This window comes from Emys orbicularis, chromosome 2, assembly GCF_028017835.1.
Source record: "Emys orbicularis isolate rEmyOrb1 chromosome 2, rEmyOrb1.hap1, whole genome shotgun sequence".
NCBI classification, from domain to species: Eukaryota; Metazoa; Chordata; order Testudines; family Emydidae; genus Emys; species Emys orbicularis.
This window is the reverse complement of record NC_088684.1, coordinates 253358064-253381760: the sequence shown is the minus strand read 5'-3', so window position 1 is coordinate 253381760 and position 23697 is coordinate 253358064. Positions and strand designations below refer to the sequence as shown.

The 23697-nt window shown below is 39.1% G+C and overlaps 1 protein-coding gene across 1 annotated transcript in view; it reads left to right on the top strand.

The window, feature by feature from the left end:
- The window catches only part of AKAP9 (A-kinase anchoring protein 9), a 202990-nt gene that overhangs the window by 150647 nt on the left and 28646 nt on the right, over nt 1-23697 (top strand). Inside the window, exons 24-31 of the mRNA XM_065398462.1 lie at nt 1441-1653; nt 5271-5503; nt 7922-8041; nt 10238-10414; nt 10543-10647; nt 11779-11931; nt 12187-12366; nt 22259-23363. Coding sequence (XP_065254534.1) covers nt 1441-1653; nt 5271-5503; nt 7922-8041; nt 10238-10414; nt 10543-10647; nt 11779-11931; nt 12187-12366; nt 22259-23363 — 2286 coding nt within the window. The remainder of the gene's footprint in view (nt 1-1440; nt 1654-5270; nt 5504-7921; nt 8042-10237; nt 10415-10542; nt 10648-11778; nt 11932-12186; nt 12367-22258; nt 23364-23697) is intronic.

Sequence of the window (23697 nt, the reverse complement as noted above, 5' to 3'; positions counted from 1 at the left end):
TCAGATGCATATAAAATGGAACATATATTGAGGAGATATATATACACACATACAGAGAGCATGAACAGGTGGGAGTTGTCTTACCAACTCTGAGAGGCCAATTAAGTAAGAGAAAAAAAATGTAATGAGCCATTACAAACATTGAATCTATCTCCCCTTGTAAGTATTCTCACACTTCTTATCAAACTGTACTGGGCTATCTTGATTATCACTTCAAAAGTTTTTTTTCTCTTAATTAATTGGCCTCTCAGAGTTGGTAAGACAACTCCCACCTGTTCATGCTCTCTGTATGTGTGTATATATATCTCCTCAATATATATACCATTCTATATGCATCCGAAGAAGTGGGCTGTAGCCCACGAAAGCTTATGCTCTAATAAATTTGTTAGTCTCTAAGGTGCCACAAGTACTCCTGTTCTTTTTGCAAATACCATGTTGTGGCACTGGTTCTATATTGGTTCAGAGTGCAGCAGTGCTCAGTTCTGTTCCACAGAGCCCTTTCCAGCAGTGTGTAGAATGAAAATATTAGCCATCCAAACATTTTAGATGCCACATGGAAAGTGAGGGATTGTGAATTTAGGAAGGGAAGTGATTCATCGAGGTTATCTCATTAGCTATTATGAGACCTATGCAAACAGTGTTTTAGAGTCCTCTGGTTTATGCCTGATATAAAGATGGTGATGAAAGAATTAATAAAGAATTGTTCATTGAATGCTCTCTATTCTCCTTAAATCACAACAAGGGGCAGGGACTCTTCCCATGAGAATACAAAAAACCTTGATACTTCCCTTCATAGCTTTCTATTCCACATACCCTTGTCTCTTTCCTCTCTCATCCTTATATATTCTATGCTGTTCCCATCCCCTGGGAGTGCCCTACCAACCAATTGTGTGACAGGCATCCACCCTCTCTTCTTCCAAATCCCTCCTCAATATGAATTTCTTAGATTACTCACATGAATAAGGTTTTGAAAGGTAAAGCCTAAAGAAGGAAAATTACAGATAAAAAAACAGACACATAGTGTATTTATCTAGTGGTATTCTACCAGCAGTAAGATTCCTCACTCAGCAGTGCCCACACATACAATTGTATAAGACCATAACAGGGTTTTTCCATACCAAGGAAAATGTGTTCCAGTCTCACTCACTTCATTGGGAGTCTCTCATGAGTATGAATTTACTCACATGAACAAGGCTTTTCAGGACTAGATTTTAGGATTGTAAACCTAGTTGGGGGAATTTGTCTACACGGTGTTCCTTAGAGCACGGAACACGTTGTCAGCACCCAACAATTGTCATGGTAACATTGTGGTAATACTAATCTGACCTTTAGGTTTCTAGAAGTTTTATGTTGCCCCAAATTCTGGAAATTCTGCCATAGCACTGAAATTGCAGTTCAAAAATTGCCATATTAAATTAACCTAATATTTTTGCTCAACAGGTCTCATTGATGGTTATGCAGATGAAAGAGCATTTCTGGAAAAACAAATCCAGGAAAAAACAGATATAATAGACCATCTTGAGCAAGAGCTACTATGTACAGGTAACAAATTGCAGGAACTAGAGGCTGAACGACAGCAGATCCAGGAAGAAAAGGAGCTACTCTCCAGACAGAAGGATGCCATGAAAGCAGATGCAGGACCAGTAGAGCAACGTATGTATTTTACACAATCTTTCTATGAGGTTCTCTCATATTTTCCTACTCCATCTTTAGTAAATTTCAGAAGTCTTAACTAACTTTTTTAGTATCATTCATAGAACAATGCAATAAGGCCAACAGTTTCATACGTGGGTGTCTAATTTGACCAAAAAAATTCATATTTAGGCAACTAAACAAAAAGTACCCTGATTTTCAGAAGTGTGAGCTGCCAATAAAGTCAGTGAGAAATGTCGTTGCTCAGCACCTCTAAAAATTAGGACAATTTTAGGTGACCAAATTTGGACTTAGCTGCTGACTTTAGACACCCAACTTTAAAAATATTGGCTTAACTCTGTTCCTTCCTAGTACAGTTAGATCAGTTACCACTGTTTGCACAAGAAACTCTACTTAAGCACACATGATTGAAGTAGTCACACAAGTTCACACATGATTAGACACTGAGAAAGGTATGTTCTTCCCTCACCAAACTCCACTTTCAGGGACTCACTATTAGGAAAGAATGTAACAGATGATGTCACAGATCCTGTTGAGCTCCCTCTGCAGGGTGGCATAGCAGACTCTATTAAGGGGAAATCCAGAAACTGGATTCCCAGGTATTTTAAGCCTCCGGAGTCTGAACAGAGGCCAGGCACTGTCCCAATCTTGGGGTCCCTAGTTACACTCTCGGAATGCAGACCCTCGCCTAACACTTCCTTCAGAGAGCTATGACCACATGGCCCAGCTGCCTAGCACCTGGAACCAATGCTGACTCCTCAGACTCCCCTTGTAGCTTAAACACGTCCTTGCCAAAATCCCCTCAAAAGTGTGAGCCTTCTGGGTTGCAGTTTGACTTTCTCAGAGGAAATGTTGTAGCATACAAAACACACACACATACTTTGCACAGATTTTAACACATTATTGTTCTGGATTTAATCACACAAGAAATATACAGATCCATACAAAGTAAGTAACCCTACACAGTAGAACCTCAGAGTTATGAACACCTCTGAGGTTGTTCATAACTCTAAAATGTTTGTAACTGAACAACTCGTTATGGTTGTTCTTTCAAAAGTTTACAACTGAATATTTACTTCATTCAGCTTAGAAACTTTATGATGCAGAAGAAAAATGCTGCTTTTAACCATCTTAATTTAAATTAAACAAGCACAGAAACAATTTCCTTACCTTGTCAAAAACATTTTTAAAACTTTCCCTTTATTTTTATAGTAGTTTACATTTAATACAGTACTGTAGTGTATTTGCATTGGTTTTTTTTTTTTTTTGGTCTCTGCTGCTGCCTGATTGCGTACTTCCAGTTCCATATGAGGTGTATGGTTGACTGGTCAGTTCATAACTTGGTGTTCGTAACTCTAAGGTTCTACTATATGTGTTTTCCCTCACTTTTGCTCACCCTTCCTTTGGGGGTCTTCGGGGGAACCCTCTGAGCTGAGGTAGACAGGGTCCTCCTCCCCCTGTTGCCTCATCTCTCTCTTGCAACAGCTCCCCTCATCTTAAGCTGGTGAAAAGGGCTAAAGAGAGAGGACATAGAACAGCTCCTGCTCTTTATAACCCTCCAGTCCTCTGTCAGGTGACTCCTAGTCAACCTCAAGAGATGACCACAGAGTCCTATCAGGTGATTTAATTGCTAAGCAGTCTCGTTAACTGTTTACTCAACAGATGTTTAACTTCATAAAGTAAATGCATTTTTAAATCTTTCCTTCAACAAGGAACTAAAGGACTGTGAATTAATATTTGTTGAGGAGAAAAAGTTAGGGCAATGGTATTTAAACAGTGCTATCTTGATCATTCCTATGCTATAAATGGCCTGTGAAATGTTAGCATTTTATATAATGTCTGGGAGGTTTGATAATTGGAATAGTAAATTAACTTCAAGATTTTTTGTACATTTATTCAAAACATTGTTAAAGCTTTATTGTTATACAATGCGATTATAATCTATAATTTATTTGCAATCTCAAGTATCCACGTTTACGTAATGAACAATTTTTTAATAGTAGTCTGTTCATTCTTGTGCTACAGTAGAGGAATCTTTGTGTACAATTTTGGTTGTTTTGTGTACCTTACAAAATCACTTGAAAAATATAAGTTTTTTTTCATGTTCACTTTAAACTTGTGGACAAAAAATACACATCTATGTCATACTTCCCAGAATAACCAAGCACATTCCTTAAGTTATCACAATAACTATGTCTTTAAACACAGCATTCTGTCTTCAGCTTCATTTTCTCTTACATAATTGAATAATGAGAAAACTGTAGCTGGCATGTGAATTACTTTGCTTCTTGTTTTTTGTTGTTTTTTTCCCGGTTCTCCTAGGCATAGTAGATGCTGCAGTCGATGCAGCTTCCCAAGCAGGTGTGTTTGTATATTGCATGGCTGATCTTTAACTGGGTGGCAGACTTACACTTACTGACATTTATTAATCAAGAACTTTAGAGCTTTCAGCTTTCTGACATTACTGTAACTCTTACAGGCCTTCAGCTTTGATGTTATATTTCACACTCACAGTTTTTCTTTTTAATAACATTTCTTATCATTTCTAAGCACAATGTATTAACAGATTTAATAAGCAGATTCATTAATAACCATCATCTTATTCACATATGAATTTTAAGATTTTGTGCTGTCTTGGAAGGGGTTTTTAATAGTCTTTTGATTACTGTTAACTTGTAAATATAATTAACATAATGATTTTGCTGGATATTGTTTTATATTGACATGTAATGTTTACCTAACAAAACAAGAATTGGTTAAAATTTATGTAAGATGATGGTATCCAAAGGATCTCTATCGTGTAGTAAAAGAAAATTGTATATATCTGGTGCTTTTCTTTTCATATACCTAAGTATCAATCATGTTTGTGAAGATTCTCCAAAGATAATTGCACTTTATAGATCCCTAGTCTTCGGTCTTATCTCAAGGGATGGATAAGGCTAGGTGATATGACCCTTTGAAGTACATGCCTTTAATGTCTCATCAGAGTGGTCCTAAGATTTATCATATATGCTTCCCAGTCCTCTCCTGAGGACAAAAAACCAAAAACTGGGGATCTATACAGGCCTTCTGAAAACTCCAATTACAAGTAAGTAATTTCCCTCTCTATCTCACCTCACCAGGTCAAGTTCTGCAGTATTTCCTTTCACATGTTGTATATGCATCATGTGAAAAAAAATAAATTTGGACTGGATTAAACTGCTACAGGATGAGAAGATGGTTGGGTTTTCGTGCCTTGTTATAAAGCTGTGCACCTTCCTCAGTTGTAAACAGAGCTGATGCATTTCCTATATTGTACCATTTGTACAGACATCTTTAGATTAATATGAACAATAAAGTGACATGATAAAGCTGTGCTATTAATAATCTTGTAAAGAAGATGATAGCATTTTAGCCATTTTGTCTGGGATTTGTATGGGTTTTGTGGTATCATGATGATTTTTTAATAGAAAAATAGAAAATACCACATTTAAAAAAAAAAAGAATAAAACCCAAACCTGTTCACATCCTTTATTTGGGTATAGCATGGATATGCAGTCTGGGGGAGTGGTTTTGCAGTGATAAAGTAATTAACTATGCATATCTAAAAGCAATATGGTTCCTTTATTTAAAAACAGAATTACTGGAGGAGACAGAAAAGCTAATGAAGGAAAAAATAGAAGTACAGCGTCAAGCTGAAAAAGAGTACGATGACCTCCAGAAACAAGTGAAGGCCCTGGAAACAGACGTGGAGGAGCAGGTCAACCGGTTTATAGAGTTAGAGCAAGAAAAAAATGCAGAACTGACAGATCTAAGACAGCAAAACCAGGCTTTGGAGAAGCAGCTTGAGAAAACAAGAAAATTTCTAGATGTAAGTATTGAAAAAGCAAAAGACAGAAAATGTTTGTTTATGCTGTCAGGTGGGCCATACAGGTGGAGAGACTTCTCTCAACTGCAAGAAATGCTATTTCTTTAAGACTTTGAACTAAAATGAAAAAATAGATATGACTGAACTTGCAGAGTGGTGTCAAGTCTAGAGATGCCATTAACACTGTGCTTTAAAAGTTGAGATCACTACATTTAGAATATTCCCAATGTATTTTGAAATATAATTTGGTTGCAAAGTTTAATTTTAAAAAAAAATTAATATTTCTAAATTTACAAATCTAAAGATCTCTAAAATGAGTAAGAAAAAATGAATGTTTAGAATTGGCTTTGTGTATGGCAAGGTATACTGTGTTTTCCAGTTTATAAAAGTTCAGGATGGGATTTTCAAAGGAGCCTAAGGGATTTAAATATCATACTCCCATTGAACTTCAGGAGAGTGGGTGGTAAGCTCTCTTAGGCTCCTTTGAAAATTCCATCCTTTTAATGGTTTGGACTACACGTAAGTTTCCCTGACAGCCTCTCCAACCACACCCAGTCCATCTGTCTCATCCCCCTACAGCAGTTGCAGGTGAACCCTTCCCTTCTACCAGGTTGCACGTCCTACCTGACCACTCAGTATGCACACTATCTGATCTTTCCCTGTTTGCAGCTGCAGCTACCCTTCCTTCCACTCACCATGCCTGACCTTCCCCGGCTACGAGGCTGCCACTGGAGTGCCCCTCTGCAAGCTTCTGTTCAAACTCCACCCCAGCTTGTATTACATCTGCTCCATCTACTCTCTCTTTCTGCAATCATTCATGCAGTTTTTGCACCAGCAGAGTAGGTGTGGTAGCAATCTGCAGATTCTGACTTGGCAGGAAGTCTCCTGCAGAGGATCATGTACCAAAAACTACTTTACAAGTTAACTGTAAGGTTAGACCACTGGTAATGATGTTCATTCAAACTAGGTGAAATTCACTGGGATGCAGTGGATCAACACAGTGCCCTCCAGATCACTTCAGTTCTGGAGTAAAGCTGTGCCAGGAAGTCTACATGCCACTGGATCTGCAACAGTATGGATCCAGTGTCAAAATCACAGTGCACCGGGGAGACAGAGTAGCAAGGGCTGCCATTGTAGCCTGTGGCTAGAAAAGCAGCCTGGAGGAGCTGCACTGAAGTCCTACTTCCTGCTTGTGGGTTGGAGGTGATGAATTCCACCCTGCTACAATTAATTCTCTGCTCAAGCCCAGTTATTCCAGATATGTGTAGGGAGGGATGAATTTCATTTGTAATTAATATAACAGCTAGAATATTTTGTGATGCCACCTCTGCTTTGTTTACTACTAAGCAGTGTGAACTGGAAGACCTGTCTAGAAATAATTTATCACTTAGATGCATTTGCATTATTTCATTTTGTGCTGTTCTGATGTTGTTGTTACAATTAAAATTAATGTTTTTTCTATAGCTAGGTTCAAAATTAACATGTGACAAATCCATCACTATGAATTTAACACAACTTTTGTTAATCAACAATGTGAGTTTAAGAGCGACAGCACTCGGCTAGAATACAAATAAACTCTTTATAAATGCATTAGAATTCTGGCCTTTCTCCTGCAGTAGAATACACCTGGGTTCATTAAATCAGCAATTCATGGAGGTTAATGTTATGTCTCACTATATTTGACTTTTGTGAAAATTAAAGACACACATTATTGTGCTAATGTGGCATTAAAAAAAAGAGAGAATCAATGTTCTTTGCTGCTGTATCTTAGACATTTGATTGTTTGTTTTCATTTAGCAGACAAACTTAATCTTACTTTTACAAACTGACAGTTGGGGAGGAGGTACAGCCCCTGTTACAAATGTTGCAGCATTTTATATATGAATATTTAGAAATTATTTCACAAATGCCACAAAACGTATCTCAAACAATTTGATTTTATCAAGACAAAATTGAAATACAAAATTCAGATAATGTATTAATTATTTGAATCTGGTTTTTGTAGTTGGTGCCAAACTAATATTAGTATGAGTATTCAGACTTCAACACTTGAATTTACATTTGTACTAAATATATTAAAGAAAAAGGAAAGTTAAAAACATTAAAATAATAGGCTTCTGACTGGCTGTTGCAGAAGAAATAATATACTCTGATGTGGTATCATAAGGTAGTATTGGATACATAGGGAAATACAATATCTTTTTTGTTTTTTTGACTGATCAAACAGAAAAATATGAAGTACGGTGGCCGTTCAATAAGTAGAGGGTTTAATAAAATAAAAAGAGATCATGCTACCTAACAAAAACTGGTTTATATAAAACAAACTCACAGTTTGCAGAAATGAGATATTATATGCATCATTTGAATATGGGTCTTTCTAATAATGTTTGTCCTAATAACATTGTCATAATTAAATTTCAGGAACAGGCAATTGATAGAGAACATGAAAGAGATGTGTTCCAACAAGAGATACAGAAACTAGAGCAACAACTTAAGACTCCACAAAGGTTTCAACCTACCAATGAACACCAAACCAGAGAGGTAACATTTTGAAGTATTATCAGCTGTGCTTAATGAATGTACGTGATAAAAGCAAATGATGGACACACTGTAAAAAATATTTTTATAACATTATTTTATAATGTACATAATCTGCATCTTTTGCAAAGCAAGAAAATAAATCAATATGGATGAAGAGTGAAAATGTTATTTGAAACAGTAAAATAATTCCGAATTTAGCTATCTCAGTAACAGACACATTTAGAACAACTAATGAAAATAGATAAAACTTCTTAAGAATGTATGGAAATGTTCAATCTATTTGCCAATTTATCCAGGTTCTTATATTGGAACATGTCTCAAGTACTGAAACTATTGATTGTGAAGAAACCATTGTAAGTGCACATACATTCATACAGAAGACAGTCACTAATAGTGGACAGTTAACTAGCATCCCACACAGAGAGAGATTAATAGAGAAGTCATCATTTTTAAGTTAGAGACACATGGAAGAGCAAATAGCCTGCTATTGTATTGTCAACAAATGACATGATTTGTAAGGTCCTGGTTATAGGCGAAAATCCTATTATTGAATGTGAAAGACTAAGAGATAAAAAACTGAGGGTATTACTACATAACATAATGTAAATGAATTATTAGACTTGGTTTTTTTAGTCGCATGGAGGGATATGTAAGAATGTTGTGTGAACTTTTAAATACACTGCATATAGACAATTAACAGAAGTGCCTCTGTTACATGATCTTCCTATTCATTAAAGGTTAAACCATCTTCTGTCTCTTGCTATAGCTGACATGTCTATATTCTTTACACTAGCACAGTTATGAAATATTATTCTATTCTGTATAAGTGCCTTAAGCAAGAAGCAGTATTCTTCTCTTTGCTTGCATTTTACATTACTAACTACTCTGTTTTTACTTTTACTGTTTAATGTTGTCAGTTCTTCCACAATGGACTATCTTTAGACTTGGTCTCAGACCCTCTTTTCTTTTCCATTTATCTTCTCCCTCTGGGATGTCTAACTGGTTGCTTCAAACTTGGATAACACTTTTAGGCGGATGGCATCCTTCCATCTGATCTTTCTATCTTCTATCTGTTAAATTGCATTGACTCCGTTAGCACCAGGCTAAATCATAACTTCTAAATACTTCAGATACTGAAATCCACTTCATGAATGAAAAGCTGTTTGTCCCATCTCTCCCTATCACTCAGTTTAACTCAGACCTTATCTTTGTCCCTCAGGACAGACGTTTTGAACTCGTTACTCTCACATTTTCCTTATCTGCAGTTCTGTCCACGTCACATCTAGAATAGTGCCACAATTGTGTTTACCTTAGCCGTACCTTTGCTGAAATCTTTACTGGTGTCTTAATTACTTACCATCTTGATTACTTTCATTACTCCCTTAATATGGTTCTCCTAAGCCTCGATGTCTCAACTTCAGGAGATTCAGAATGCTTTATCTAGATTATGTTCTCTGCTGCAGAAAGTGGGACCATATAATCTATGTCCTCTGTTACTTGTGCTGACTACCTAGCCATCTCCAAATCCTATTTAAAAACTTAGGCAGAAAACACAGTTTCTTGTTAATCTAGAGTTAAGGTAGAACTGTATTAACTGACTTGAATGTTAAAGATCTAGATGAAGTTAGAGCAGTTATAAAAAACACTCAAAAGCTAAAATGTTTTGAAGTACAGAAATGCATAATTAAGGTTTCCCAGACAACTTTAACTCTGCCCCCATAGCAACATGAGCATTTTATCATTCCTTCTTTCACAAATTATTTTTGGTTCAAGGACTTTTGGCACAAATATTTTTATAGGACTTGAAGAATAGCAGAACTGCCAGAATTGAATTTGTTCTCCAGAGTCAAGACACTTCTTCCTTGGATGTTTCAGGGATCCTATTGATGGGCTGCACAGGGATACCACAGTATATGTCTTAGCCCAGTAGGAAGTCTGAGAACCATCAGAAGAACAAAATAAGTTGTAGGGAGTAGCAAATGCCATCACGCAAAACATAAAACTCATCAGAGGCATAATTTGTATTTATTGGATTTGGAGCTATAAGGCTCTAATTTTGTACTGTTTTCTGCCAGGGAGGTTGAGATTCATTAACAGAGGAGTTTTTTCCCCTCAAAAATCAGTGTTATACTAATGTTAGAAACACATTCCAATATGCTACAGAGTATTCACCATGCTTACCATGTTGTCCACCAGGTTGAACAGTTAACAAACCAGCTACAAGAAAAAACAGACAAATGCAGTGAGCTTTTGCTCTCTAAAGAGCAACTTCAGAGAGATATACAAGAACGGAATGAAGAAATTGAGAAACTAGAGTGCAGAATAAGAGAACTGGAACAAGCCTTAATTATCAGCACAGACAATTTGCAAAAGGTATTGTGTATAAAAGTTCCATGTATTTCCTATTATTCTTCATTTACTTAAGAATAAGGCAATGTTTACTCAATTTATAATAAATAAATGAAAGCTAAAGTAGCTAATATTATAATACTTGTTTAAAGGTGGAGGAAAGAAAGCAGTGTGGAGCTGCCGCTGTGAAGGGAGATTTGCCCCTTGAAGTACAATTGCAGGCTGAACAAGAAGCTGTAGATAGAAAGGAAAAAGAGGTAGAGTATCTCTAAATGTTCAGGTTTGCTTTTAATATGAATTACTTATTGGTGATTTTTGCTTTGCACCAGACTCAATGCAGCAATCTGTAGTTCACTGTTTATACACTCTGCAGCAAGGCCATATTGGACAGTGATCTCAACAACTCCCACAAGCTGAGCAGGCTTTTGCCTGGTAATTATTGAAATAGGTTCTCCCAAGGATCTCCTAAAGTGCTGTAGGCAGTGGTGGTGTTTATTCAGTCAGTGGCACTTTTTAGTTGAATTGTTTTCCCATCTAAGTTCTAGTGAAGCTATTGTGTACACTTGTGGAGAAAATCTTGTTAGGACTATATATTTGGTTCGCAGACTGGCAGTGTTGGAGAATACCAGATTTATATGAGGGAAGACCAGGTATGCACTTGGTTTTTAGATTCCCATTGCTTTTTCCTTGCAATGGGGAAAAATGTGCAATGCTTAACCTTTATGAGGGTGTTGGAGATAGTAAGGCACCCCACCACCAGCACTAGCCTGCACACATTAAAGGTGTTTTGGGGAAAGACCTACATTATACCTTCCCAGCCAAAAAGCAAGTATCCTGATGGTAAACAGAATGGAGTTCAGGAAACTTAAAATGAAGGAGTGAACATCATCCACAGTCTGATGCTTGAAATCCTCTTTTATAAAAATGAGAATCAGTACAAATGTAGTTCAGTTGTGATTACAGAAGTATTTATCCTGAGAGAAAGGATAAAGGGCCACATTCTGATAACACTGATACTGAGTCAGTGGAGTTACTCTAAATTCACATAGTGTAAATGAGATCCAGATATGGCCCATTTAGTCTAAATTAAGAAATAAAAAGGACCCGGTCACATGAGCTAAGTGTAAAAATAATGGGTGAGAATTTCAAAGGAACCTGAGGGTGGTAGGTACCCAGATCTCATTGAAATTCATTGGAATTTGGGCACCTAACTCTATTAGGCTCCTTTGAATCAACATGTCCAGTATATTGGTGAACACAATATCTCATTTGAGTAAAATTCTGTAATTTGCAGAAACAAAACTGATCCCAGGTATATGTTGTTGTTTTTTAAATGTGGCTCTGCTGTGTGACTATTAACCCTTTCAATCCACATTTTGGATGTGCAGATCACAAACCTTGAAGAACAACTGGAGCAGTTTCGAGAGGAACTAGAAAACAAAAATGAAGAAGTTCAACAATTGCATATGCAATTAGAAATCCAGAGAAAGGAATCCACTACACGATTTCAAGAACTGGAACAAGAGAATAAATTATTTAAGGTAATTATCCGACAGACAAGATTGTAGTTTCATTCCTGTTTACCCTGAATAAATTCATTCTGGGGTAAAACCAAGATCCTTAACTCTATTTGATGTCTCAAATGTTGTACTGTTCAACATACAAAATATTAAAAATTTCATATAACCATTTTTTATTTCATGTGATCTTCTATCATTTAAATAATCTATTAATTGAAGAATATTCAGAAAAGGATACATGTAATTACATCACATGTTATGGATTTTTTTCGGTAGGATGAAATGGAAAGATTGGGACTAGTGATCCAGAAATCTGAAGATGCATCTATAAAGGATCATTGTCTAGTACCTGGGAAACTTGCTCAGATCATGCAGGAAAAGGAGCAGGAAATAGATCATCTTAATGAACAAATAACAATACTGCAACAGCAACTTGACATCACAACAGACAACAAAGTATATTCTTTTGAAATCTTTTGTTTATATTTAAAGAACATGTTTACTTAGTCATTAATAGAATACAATGCTCTAACCTTCAAAACTAATTACTATTTCTCAGTTCTTTTATGGATCCTACGTTCTGTTAAGAAAATGCATTAGAATTATTTTTGCCTGTATTTGCTTATATAATCATGTATACTTTGCTGTCTTTACGTACTCCTGATCCTCTTGCAGCCTATCAGGATGCAGACATCTTGAGTTGCATCTCAGCATACTTCCTGAATTTATTCTACTGTCTTGTATATATGAAATATATTTAGTAGGTTGCATTTTGGTGCCACCTGCTGGATAATGCTTCATTTCTGAAATGTATTCTTTTCAAACTAATGAAGCTATGAGTTCACTGGATATGTGTAAATGCAGCCTTTCTGATCATACCATGAGCTATAACCCTTTTCTAATACAGTATAATGCTTGCCGGATCTGCAAGGATGTCAGGCAAGAGACTTGCAGCACTATATTGATAAGACAAAGTGGAATAAGAGCCATTTCCAATATTTTCTATACTTTAACAGTTCTAGCTTTTTGCTGCTTTCTAAACTACTATCGACACTTCTTTTTCTCCTGTAATAGACAATGGACCTGATTCTCCACTGGCTTGCATCCATTTTACATTAGTATAATTCAGGGCTTGTCTGCTGTATGCATTAACAGTTTGATTTAGTCCTCTTTGTTAATGTGCATCAGCAGAGTGCAAAGAGACAGTTAGAGCACAGCAGGTTAGTGCAGGATAGATTCACCATCCCAACAGAGGTACTTCTGATTTAAACTAGGATTAGCATGAGGAGAAACTGGCCCAAAGTCTCATATCTCCTGTAGAAAGCAAATTGGGTGATTTATTGTGGTGGGATTTTATCTTCTATTCAAATAGTTGTACACATGACTCTCTCCATATAAATTTTAATAATAAACATAGTCTCCAAAGACAAATATCCTTCATTTCATATAGCCCTTTGGTAAGTCATAAAGAACAGCTGTGTGTACACTTAAGAGCTGGCTGAGCATTTTGGATTTCATCCCACAAGGTGATAGTGGAATCTGTTTACATTGAACTCCAATGAATTGGATAGTTTTAATACATTTCAGTGTGCTAATTCTAGCTGTACTGAACCTGAACTTTTAATGAAAGAATCATAGAAATTAGAAGTGGAGAAGAACATCTCCTAACAGTGCAGGATTGTTCCCATACTCTGTCCAGTATAGTTTTAAATGTCCCTCAGCACTTTCACTGTGAACCTATCCCAGAATCTAATATAACTTACTGTCAAGAAGCTTTCTGTGTATTTAGAGCTTCTGATTTTTTTATTTTAACCAATAAATACCGATAAAACTTCCCTGATTGGGGAAAAAAAATGAAATCACTGTTTCTTCTTCAAGTTGTTGTCCCTCTCGGTGGTCCACTTCAAGTGTGTGTGCATCCATGTGCTTTCGATCAGAGATTTTTGTCAGCACTGTCCACGGGTCTGCGCCTGCACCCTAGACATCCTCGTGCTCTGGTCCAAAGGCATATAGGGAGGGGGCAGACCTGCCACTGCTCCAGTTCGTTCTCAATTCTGTGCAGCTGGAAACACAGTGTGTGGTGTCTGATAGTTTAGCTTTCATAGCTTGCTTGGTTTTTTTTTTTCTTGTTTTATTGATATTATTCCTTTATTTTAGTTTGTCATTTTTATTTTTCCCTTTGCACAGGCTTTCAGGCCCCCTCCTTTGTTTCACAGTCAGGGCCTCTGCTGCCCTCGACCCCAGTTTGTCTGCAGCCTTCTCTCCTTGGGTTATGTTCCAAAGCCCAGTCTTCAAACCCTGCCAGACCTGCCACAGGTCCTTTCCCCTCAGTGACGGGTATTCCAGCTGCCTCCACTGCTTTAGAAAGTCTCACATTCCATCAAAATGCAAAATCTGAGGCATTTTCAAGAGCAGATCTATGAAACTGAGGGAGGACAGACTAAAGTTGCTCCTTATGAAGCATTCTTTGAGACCGGTCTCCTCTTTGGGGTGTGAATTCCCCCCTTCTTCTCATACATTGGCCTCAGCCTCTTAGCACTTCAGTGACTTCTCTGGATCCAGTAAGCAAAGACCATGGGGCACATTCAGAGACTTCAAAGCCTTTCAAGAAGAAAAGACACTGATCCTGTGATAGGGAGCCTAAAAGAAAAGGAATAGCCCCAAAGGCCAGGGAGTAAGGAGACCTCAGGTCCCAGTACAAGTACTGCTGAGGCTGCTATCTCCTCGGGCACCAAAATGCCAGTATTGCCAAAAAGGACTTCCAACGTGCTGCCTACTGGAAAATCTTTCAGCAAATAACCCCATGTGGCACCATTGTATCGGAATCCTCCAAGCACAGGGACTCCTCAAAGAAACTGTCCTCGACCCCAACTACCTTCTTTCTCAGACCACAGAAATAAAGAGTGTACAGACCATCCATCTGTAGTGTCTCCACTGCTCAGTACATTTCAATCTGAGGAACAGTGCCCAGGATTACCATTACCGAGCAGATTCTACTCTTAAAACAAGACCTGTGAATGTCAGAAGAGCCCGAATGCCATCTGCTGAGAGGTGGCAAGAGGAATTTCCTGCCAGTAGCAACATATCTTCTGGTGCTACCACACCCTGACGCAAGAACTTGGCCACCAGTACCAGCGCAGCTACTTGTACCAGTTTGACCACCAGTACTGACATGGTCCCAGTACCAACGCCTCTGGCTCCTCTGCTGGATGCTGATATTTCCATCCAGGATACAATTACTTTTCCATTCCAGTCTCCCTCTCCTGCAGTATATCCAGAGGATGAGATTCCAGGGACCAGTCAATGATTGTTCTGTGGGCCTTTTAAAGAACAACCATGGAGTCCCTTTCCTTTAACTTATGCCCTGCCACATTGGGTTTTCTGGATCAGCTTACCAGGATCAGCTGTATAGAATGCCCTCACACAAGAGGACCTGCCAAGAGCAGCCGCCACCAGTACCCTGGGACTCTCTTCCCCACAAAGACCCTCCAGAAGAACAAGAGATGAGGGCAGAGGAGAAGACATTGCCATCTAATAAATCCTCTTCCTCACCAGGTGAGAGAGTTATGCCCCCTCCACCATCCTATGTGGATGACTGCAATATCTTCCAAGAGCTCATGAAGAGAATAGCTAAGTCTTTATAGATCCCCTTGGAGAAAACAGAAGAACCACAACACTCACTGGTGGAAATTTTGTATACCTCTCCTCAAGGCAAGGTAGCCTTATCTGTTAATGATGCCATGCTGTCACCAGCCTGTATAATATGGCAAACACCTGCTACCATTTCAGCTACAGGCGAGGGGGCTGATATAAGTACTGTGTATCAACCAAGGGTTGAAAGTGTCTTTTCACCCATTCCAGACCAAAATCTCTGGTAGATCAACCCCTCACAACAAAGAATTTAAACAGCTGGATCTTCTTGGCCACAAAAGTTACTCTTTGGCCACACTACAGTTCAGGGTTGCCAACTATCATGCCTTGATGGCACAGTAAGACTATGAATTATAGCAAATCTCTCACTGTATTTATTATTTGCCTCAAGACCAGAAGGACCTGTTTCAAGCCCTCATCACGGAAAGCCAGATGATCGCCAGAACTCTGTAAGCTTCCCGTAGTGCAGCTGACACAGCATCTTTCTTTGACTGCCACTATAGTCATTCATCGAGCTTCATGGCTGCAATCCTCCAGGCTCCCCAGGGAGATACAAAATACAGTGGAGGATTTTCCTTTAGAAGGTCCCAAGCTCTTCAGTGAAGCCACAGATGAATCCCTACACTCTCTCAAAGACTCTGCAATCTCTGGGCATCTACATCCCTGCATCAAAAAGAAAATATAGCAAGTCACAGTGGTCTCACCAGTTCAGTATCCAACCTCCCAAAGACTGCCAGAACCATCTAAGAAGAGGTCCATATTCCACAAAAAGGGCCCATCATCTGCTGTTTCCTCGCAGTCAGCGACTTCTTCCAAGCAGCCATTTTGATGCTTTACTGAGGCCACGAATCACTGCACTGTATGGATCTACGCTGCATTGTCCTACCCTCCACCCACCCTAGGGGATTGCCTCTCCCATTTCAGACCTTCCTGGGAGCATATAATGTCAGACAGATGGATACTAGAAATAGTTTTTATCTGGTTACACTATCCAGTTCAACTCCCTCCTACCCCCGCCTCCACATCCCTTTTCAGTGACTCTTCTCAGAAGGGTCTCCTAATCTCTCTTGCTTCTGGGGGGCAATCAAACCTGTTCCTTCCAACTTGATTAGAAAGGTTCTACTCCAAATACTACCTTGTGCTTAAGAAAAAAGGGGATGGAGACTGATCCTGGATCTCAGGACTCTGAACACAGTCATCCAGACACAGCAATTCAGGATGCTAGTGCTAGCAGCGATAATTCCATCATTAGATCCAGAGTACTGGTTTGAGGCGCTCAGCCTCCAGAATGCATATTTCCATATAGCTGTGCATTCCGCTCACAGACCTTCCTACAGTTTGTCATTGGTAATCACTGCCACCAGTACCAAGTTCTTCTGTTTGGTCTTTTGACTGCACCGAGAGTCTTCAGAAAATACCATAGCAGACACCCTGAGCAGACATTTCAGCCAGGACCATGAATGGGAGCTGAGCAATCTGGTCTTTGAGATTTGTCTTGCCTGGGGGCTTCCCAGAGATAAACCTCTTCACGACACTGTCTGCCTTGAAATGCTGGTGTTTCCGTGTGGCTCAACTACTATATCAATCAGAACATTCAGTTACCAGTTGTTTTTATCCCAAATCTCATACTTCAAGGGAAGAAGCCAGTTTTCATACTCTGGATGTGAGAACAGCCCTTGCTTTCTAGCTTGATAGGACTAAGCCATTCAGAGCTTCTCCTAGACTCCTAGTTTACGTCACAGAGAGAATGAAGGGATCATCAATTTCCACCCAAAAGTTATTGAAATGAATACTTTGTAGCATGTTACAAAGCTTCCAGAGTGCATCCCCCACCTACAGTGACTGCCCATTCCACCTGGGCGCAATTCACCTCTATAGCCCTACTTTAGAACACGCCTATCACAGATATTTGCAAAGCTGCCACATGGTCATCTGTGCACACGTTTTCCCAGCACTATGCTCTCAGGCTTGCTTCTAGGGCAGATGCAGCCTTTGGCAAGGCTGTTCTCTGATGTGTACTAAATCCATCTGCTCAGCATCCACCAGAGCTGGGGCGCTGCTCAGGAGCCACCTGGAGTTCAGCACCCATTGAGACCACATGTTAAAGAAGGGGAGTTTACTTCCCTATATAGTAACGGGAGTTCTTCAAGACGTTTTGTCCCTGTGGGTGCTCCACTGCCTGCCCTCCTTCCTCTCTGCTTTGGAGGTCTTACCCGTGGACTTTGTGGTAGAGAAAGAACTGGAGCGGCGAGAGCAGGTCCTCCTTTCCCTACGTGCCCTTGGACCCAGAACATGAGGATGTGTAGGGTGCAGGCATGGGCCCGCAGACACTGCTGACAGAATTCTCTGATTGAAACTGCACGGGCATACACACACTTGAAGTGGAGCATGCTGAGGGACAAATATCTTAAAGCACTCCAGTTACTGTACAGGTGCTCGCTTTATCAAATGAACACCAGAAAACCCCCAGAAATGGTTACTTGTGTCTAGGGGCTTATCTGCATAGAGCAGGAATGCAGACTATGGGGCTATGATTCCTAAAGCGCTCTAATGTGTGTTGTTGATTAACTGGTCCATATAAAACCTATTAGGTTGCCTACTTTAACTAGTGCTGTTAGAAAGAGTACTAGGTTAAAGTGCTCTAGGGAACATTACAAAGAGATTAGTCATTATAGTACAGGAGTAATGAGTATAGTGTACATTACTCATTACAGTATTTACAAAGAAAAAGCCCCGAAAAAGACTGATTTTTTTTTGAGCTATGTAAAATTCAAAAATTGCTAAAAATAACCCCCAAAATGAAGTTGTTAAATCTCGAAAAACAGAAGCCTTGCTCAGATTCAACCTATATTATCCCTTTCTTAATTTCATCCCATCACTCTTAGTTATATTCTCTAGCATGTTAAATAATTCCCTTCTCTCCTTGGTGCAAGCTATAGCTATAAATAAGACTAGACCTTAGATCAGTATTTCCCAAACAATGGCTTGTGACCTGCCAGTGGGTCACATAAAGGTTCTAGGAGGGTTGTGGGCCCAATGCAGAGGGGAGGCCCCCCACCCTGCACTTACTCTGCAGCGGCGGCTCCTGTTCCATGGGGTGGCTGGGTCAAACCAGGTTGCAATGCCACTCACCCAAATTTTGCCCAGTTGTCCCTCTGTCATGATGGAAGGGTGGGTGGGCCAAACTTGAGTGGCGCGGCAACCCTGTGCACCAGGTTGCAATGCCTGGAGTAGGAAGCCAGGCCCAAACCTGTAGGATAGGAGCTGCTGTTGTAGGGTGAGTGTGAGGCAGGCTCACCCTTCAAACCCCCGCTCCCCGCTGGGGCCTCCCCACCTAAACGAGCCGGTATGAGGGTTGCGGGGCCAGGGCGGAAGGTGTTGCTGCAGGTGGCCAGTGCCCTCTCAGCGGGGCAAGGATGAGGAGGAGGTGGCAGTGGAGAAGGAGGGCACTAGCCTATGATTTTGTATGCCCCTCCCTTTCCAAAGATGGACCTTGTGCAGGTCACAAAATCAGGCAAAATGCAGTTGTTGGGTTGGCTTGCTAAAAAGTTCAGGAACCACTACTTTAGATCGATCCCTTCATTACTCTTCTAGACCTCTTCCTCCCTTCAGTGTTTGTTCTGTTTTTACAATCACTTTCTTTGTGGTCTTTCACCAACTTTCAGTCTATTTGACTAATTGCATATTATACTCATGCCTAATTAAATGAATTTTGTGTGCAGGATTTCTTGATACTGTGTGAATGCTTTACTAAAATTCAAATGTAATTCTGTGGTAAACCAATCAAATGTCTACAGCATGATTTCTTCTTTATAAACCCAAACTGCTTGTTACTCATGGTTGCATTATCCACTAAAAGTTAAATGATTTTTTTTTTTGCTCAACAGTTTTACTGGGGTCAGAAATGAAACATACGAGGTAGAAATTGCCAGGATCACTCTTCTTTTGTTTTTTTGGAAATCAGTACCTCAGTTGCTTTTCTTCAGTCTTCTAGGATTTCTGCAATTCTCTGAGACTTTCCAAAAATATGTTAATTGGAAAATGTATTTAACATATTAGTTAGGATGCAAAATTGGCCCTACTGATTTATATATGTTCACATTTTCCAAGTAATCTTGCTTTTTGCCATTTTTATAAGATCATTTTACAACTTTACAATTTTCCTAATTGTCTAAATGTATTGAAGGGTAGAGAGCAAAGGGAAATTCAGCAGTTTCATCATTTTGTAGTCATTAATTTTATCCCCAACTTTCTTTATTAGCTGACCTATTTTCTCTTTAGTGGGCTTTTTGCTCCTGATATTCTTCTGAAAGCCCTTTTTACTCTGTGAAGTACTTTGGCTATCATTAACTCATTGTTTGTTGCTATCCTTATCTTTTCTACACAAGTATTGACTGACTGAATATTCTTGTTTGCCTGCCTGCTACTTTTCCATTTCCAGTACAGACTTTTTTTTAACCTAAGATATTTGATCAATTCCTTATGAAGCCATATTGACCACTTCTTGTTTCTCTCATCCTTATTCCTCTTACTCTGGTGCACCTGTATTATGGTGTGTTTGAGGGTCCTCCAGCATTCTTCTACACTTGTGGAATGAGACGTTTCTCCCACTGTACATTGCATATTATATTCTTAATTCTCCAAAACTTATCCTCTTGAAATCTTATACTCTTTTATTACTGCTGCTGTTGGTGAACTCTTTCCTTATTCTGGTAAATTTTTATGTTCACTGACCCCAACTTTTCCTTTTCTTCTCTTATTCAAGCTCAGAAAGAAGTCAGTCTCTCTTTTGATCATATTCTCTATTATCTGCATCATAAAGTCATCCTCTTCAGTGAGGACATATTGGGCTGTTTCTGTTACTCAACTAATTTCTAGGTAGTTAAGAATATGAATCTGGTAACTTCAAATATCATGAGTTAGTCCAGAACTGTATTGTTTTGCTCTCCTTGTATCATCACAAATCTCTTTGTTGCTGAATTGTTTTGACAGCCTTATAGATTCTTTTGACAAATAGTGCCACATCTCCATCTCTCTCTTCTTTCAATTAAATTTTTGTACAAAATAAATTACTTCATTACAGGTGGCTTGCACAGAATATATATACCGGTACATATATAAAGAAAAGAAAATCCATATCATATTTGTGCTTAATAATATTGATATAGTTAAGGGCCTGTTTGCATTTCCATTATAAATCCATTATATTTCACATTCCATATAAAAATCCAATGTATATTTTAAGTGGTAGAGCCAATATAGCTTTATCTGAATATCTCTAGATGAATGTATATTTGGAAAGGGGAGCTGCTTCTTTTTAATGGTGAAGAAATACAGTATCTGACTAAGCTAGTTGAATATAGTATCTAACTTGTGTATGCTAGAACCCTCAGTCTTGAAACTGTTATTTTCAAGACTGAGGATCCACTGCTTTTTTAGAGAGAGGGAGATTATTTGTGGAATATACTGCAAGATGATTTCTCTGAAGGTAATATGATTCCAAGAACCTTAGGGCTTGGCTACACTTGCGAGTTAGAGCGCATTAAAGTAACCCAGGGTGCCCTAGCTAACTACCCGTCCACACTGGCAAGGCATGTAGAGTTCTCTGAGTCCAGGGCTAGAGCGCTCCTAGTAGTCCACCTCGGCGAGAAAATTAACACCTGGTGCGCATTGGCTGAAATGCCTGGGTGTCAGTGTGAACGAGGTGTTGCATTACTGCGCTCTGATCAGCCTCTGGAAAGATCCCATAATCCCCTTAAGTCAAGTGGCCACTCTTGTCATTGTTTTGGAATCACTGCAGGCATGCCGATATGCCTTTTGAAAGCTCTGTTTCTGACAGCCGGCATGCTTATCTGCTCCGAGACAAAGCATTACTGTGGAATGCTGTGTGAGAGAGAGAGAGGTGGGGGGGAGGGGAATCTGTTGCTGTCCAGACTTATAAGACAGCATACTGACATGCTCTCAGCCCCCCCAAAACCCACTCTCCCTCCCCACACATACACACAACACACTCCCTGTCACGCTCCACCCCACCCCCCTCATTTGAAAAGCACGTTGCAGCCACTTGCATGCTGGGATAGCTACCACAATGCACTGCTCTCTGTGGTCATTGTAAGAGCTGCTAATATGGCCACGCCAGTGCTCTTGCAGCTGTCAGTGTGGACAGATTGCAGCATTTTCCCTACTGCGCTCTACAAAGGCTGGTTTAACTCAAAGCGCTCTACATCTGCAAGTGTAGCCATGCCCTTAGTTTCTTGGGTGCTGGAAGTCAAACTATGTCTAAGGCCCTGATTGTGCAAAGAGATTTATCTGCACAGACCTTACCACAGCTGGTAGTCCCTTTAAACTCAGTAATAATTTGCACAGGGGATGGATGTTGTCAGAGCTTTAGACAAGAAAGCTGAAAAAATATTATGAAAGCTTCAGCTTTCACATGTAGCTTTGTAGAAAGTGGATAGTTCAATAAGCTCACACCTCTTTTCCAAGTCCGACATGCATGTACTTTGATTCATGTAAAGATCTATGAGCAATAAATCATCAAGGCAATTTCATTTATTGCTACTATGCTTCTTCCACAAGATGTCAGGATGAATGATTAAACAAACTGCTGCCAGCAAATCCAGGAGAAAGCATAATCTGGTTGTTATATAATATTAACTATTATAGTAACTATTAATTTCTGTCATTGACTTTGTAGGTTATTGAAGAAAAAAATGAGCATATAAGAGAACTTGAAGCCCAGATAGAATGCCTAAAAAGTGATCAAGAACGTGTGAAGAAAAACAGTGAAGAGGAAATAGAACAGCTGAATGAAGTGATTGAAAAACTTCAGCAGGAGTTGGCAAATATTGAACAAAAAGAACCTGTAGATGTTGCTTCCATTCAGGAGGATGCTGACAGTCTGAAACATGAGCTTGATACAGTGTTGGCAGAAAAAGAAGCTTTGAAGAAGCAAGTGGAAGATAATAATGTAGAATCATCCATGACAAAGAATGAGCTTGAAGAAACTAAATTAAAAATGAACCATATAAAGAAAGAACTAGATATCTTAAAGAGGGAACATGAGAGAGTAACAGAGAAATATAAGCATTTACTGATGAAAAGTGACAAGGCAGAAGTAGGGGACAGGAGCAAAGACAAAAGTGAAAAACGGGAAGAAGCCCTGAATGAGAAGTCACCAGAGCTGCTAGAAAATAAAATCCAGCTTAAGTCTGTGGAAGAAAATACAAAGATCACCATCAGCAACATGGAGATAAAGCTGCAGCAACTTCAGGCAGCTATTAAAGAGAGGGAATCAGAGTTGTGCCAGTGTTACAACCAAATAAAGGACTTGAAAGAGCAAGCCAAGGTTGAAACAGAAGTACTTAAAAAGAAAATACTGGAACTTGAAGAGATACTTCAGGAAAAGGTTGCTGCTGCTCTTGTGAGCCAAGTTCAGTTGAATGCAGTTCAGGAGCAAAATAAACTGAGGCAGAGAATGCCGGCATTTTCCAAAGGCGCTGAAGAAGCAAACAAACACACACAAACAGAAAATGTAAATCACATAGCTAAAGAAGAGACAGAATCAAAATTATCAGTATTAACAGAGAAACTTTCAGAGATGGAGAACCAGCTGGCAAAGATGTACAATAACCTGGAGCTAGAAAAAGAAAATGCAGAAATTGCACAGAAGGAGGCTATAAAAAAAGAAAACAGACTGTTAGAACTTCAGCAGTTACTAGAAGACATTCAGGAAAAACACAAAGAGGAGATTAAAAAGACCCCTAAACAGGGAGAGGAGCAAACATCTGAGGTAAAAAATTGTATGCCTCATGATCTTTTGCTCACTTTGCCTAAGAACCAATTATTTTTATGGGAACTGTGGTGGGTGCACACATTTTTTAATAAGACTAAAGACATTAATATTCTGTTACTGCATGAACAGATTCAGTCCCAGAGCTGTGTTAGATATACATACTCCTCTGAGTTACAAATAGAACAAAAATTGCACTTTTGGTAAATTCCACTGTTGATTTCCTGTGGATATTTGAATAAAACACATCCAGCCTTTTCATGGGAACCAGGTGTTTTAAAAACTAAGCATACTTTTCTCAATTTTTGTGAATATTTTCTGAAGATAATAAGATTGATGATGTG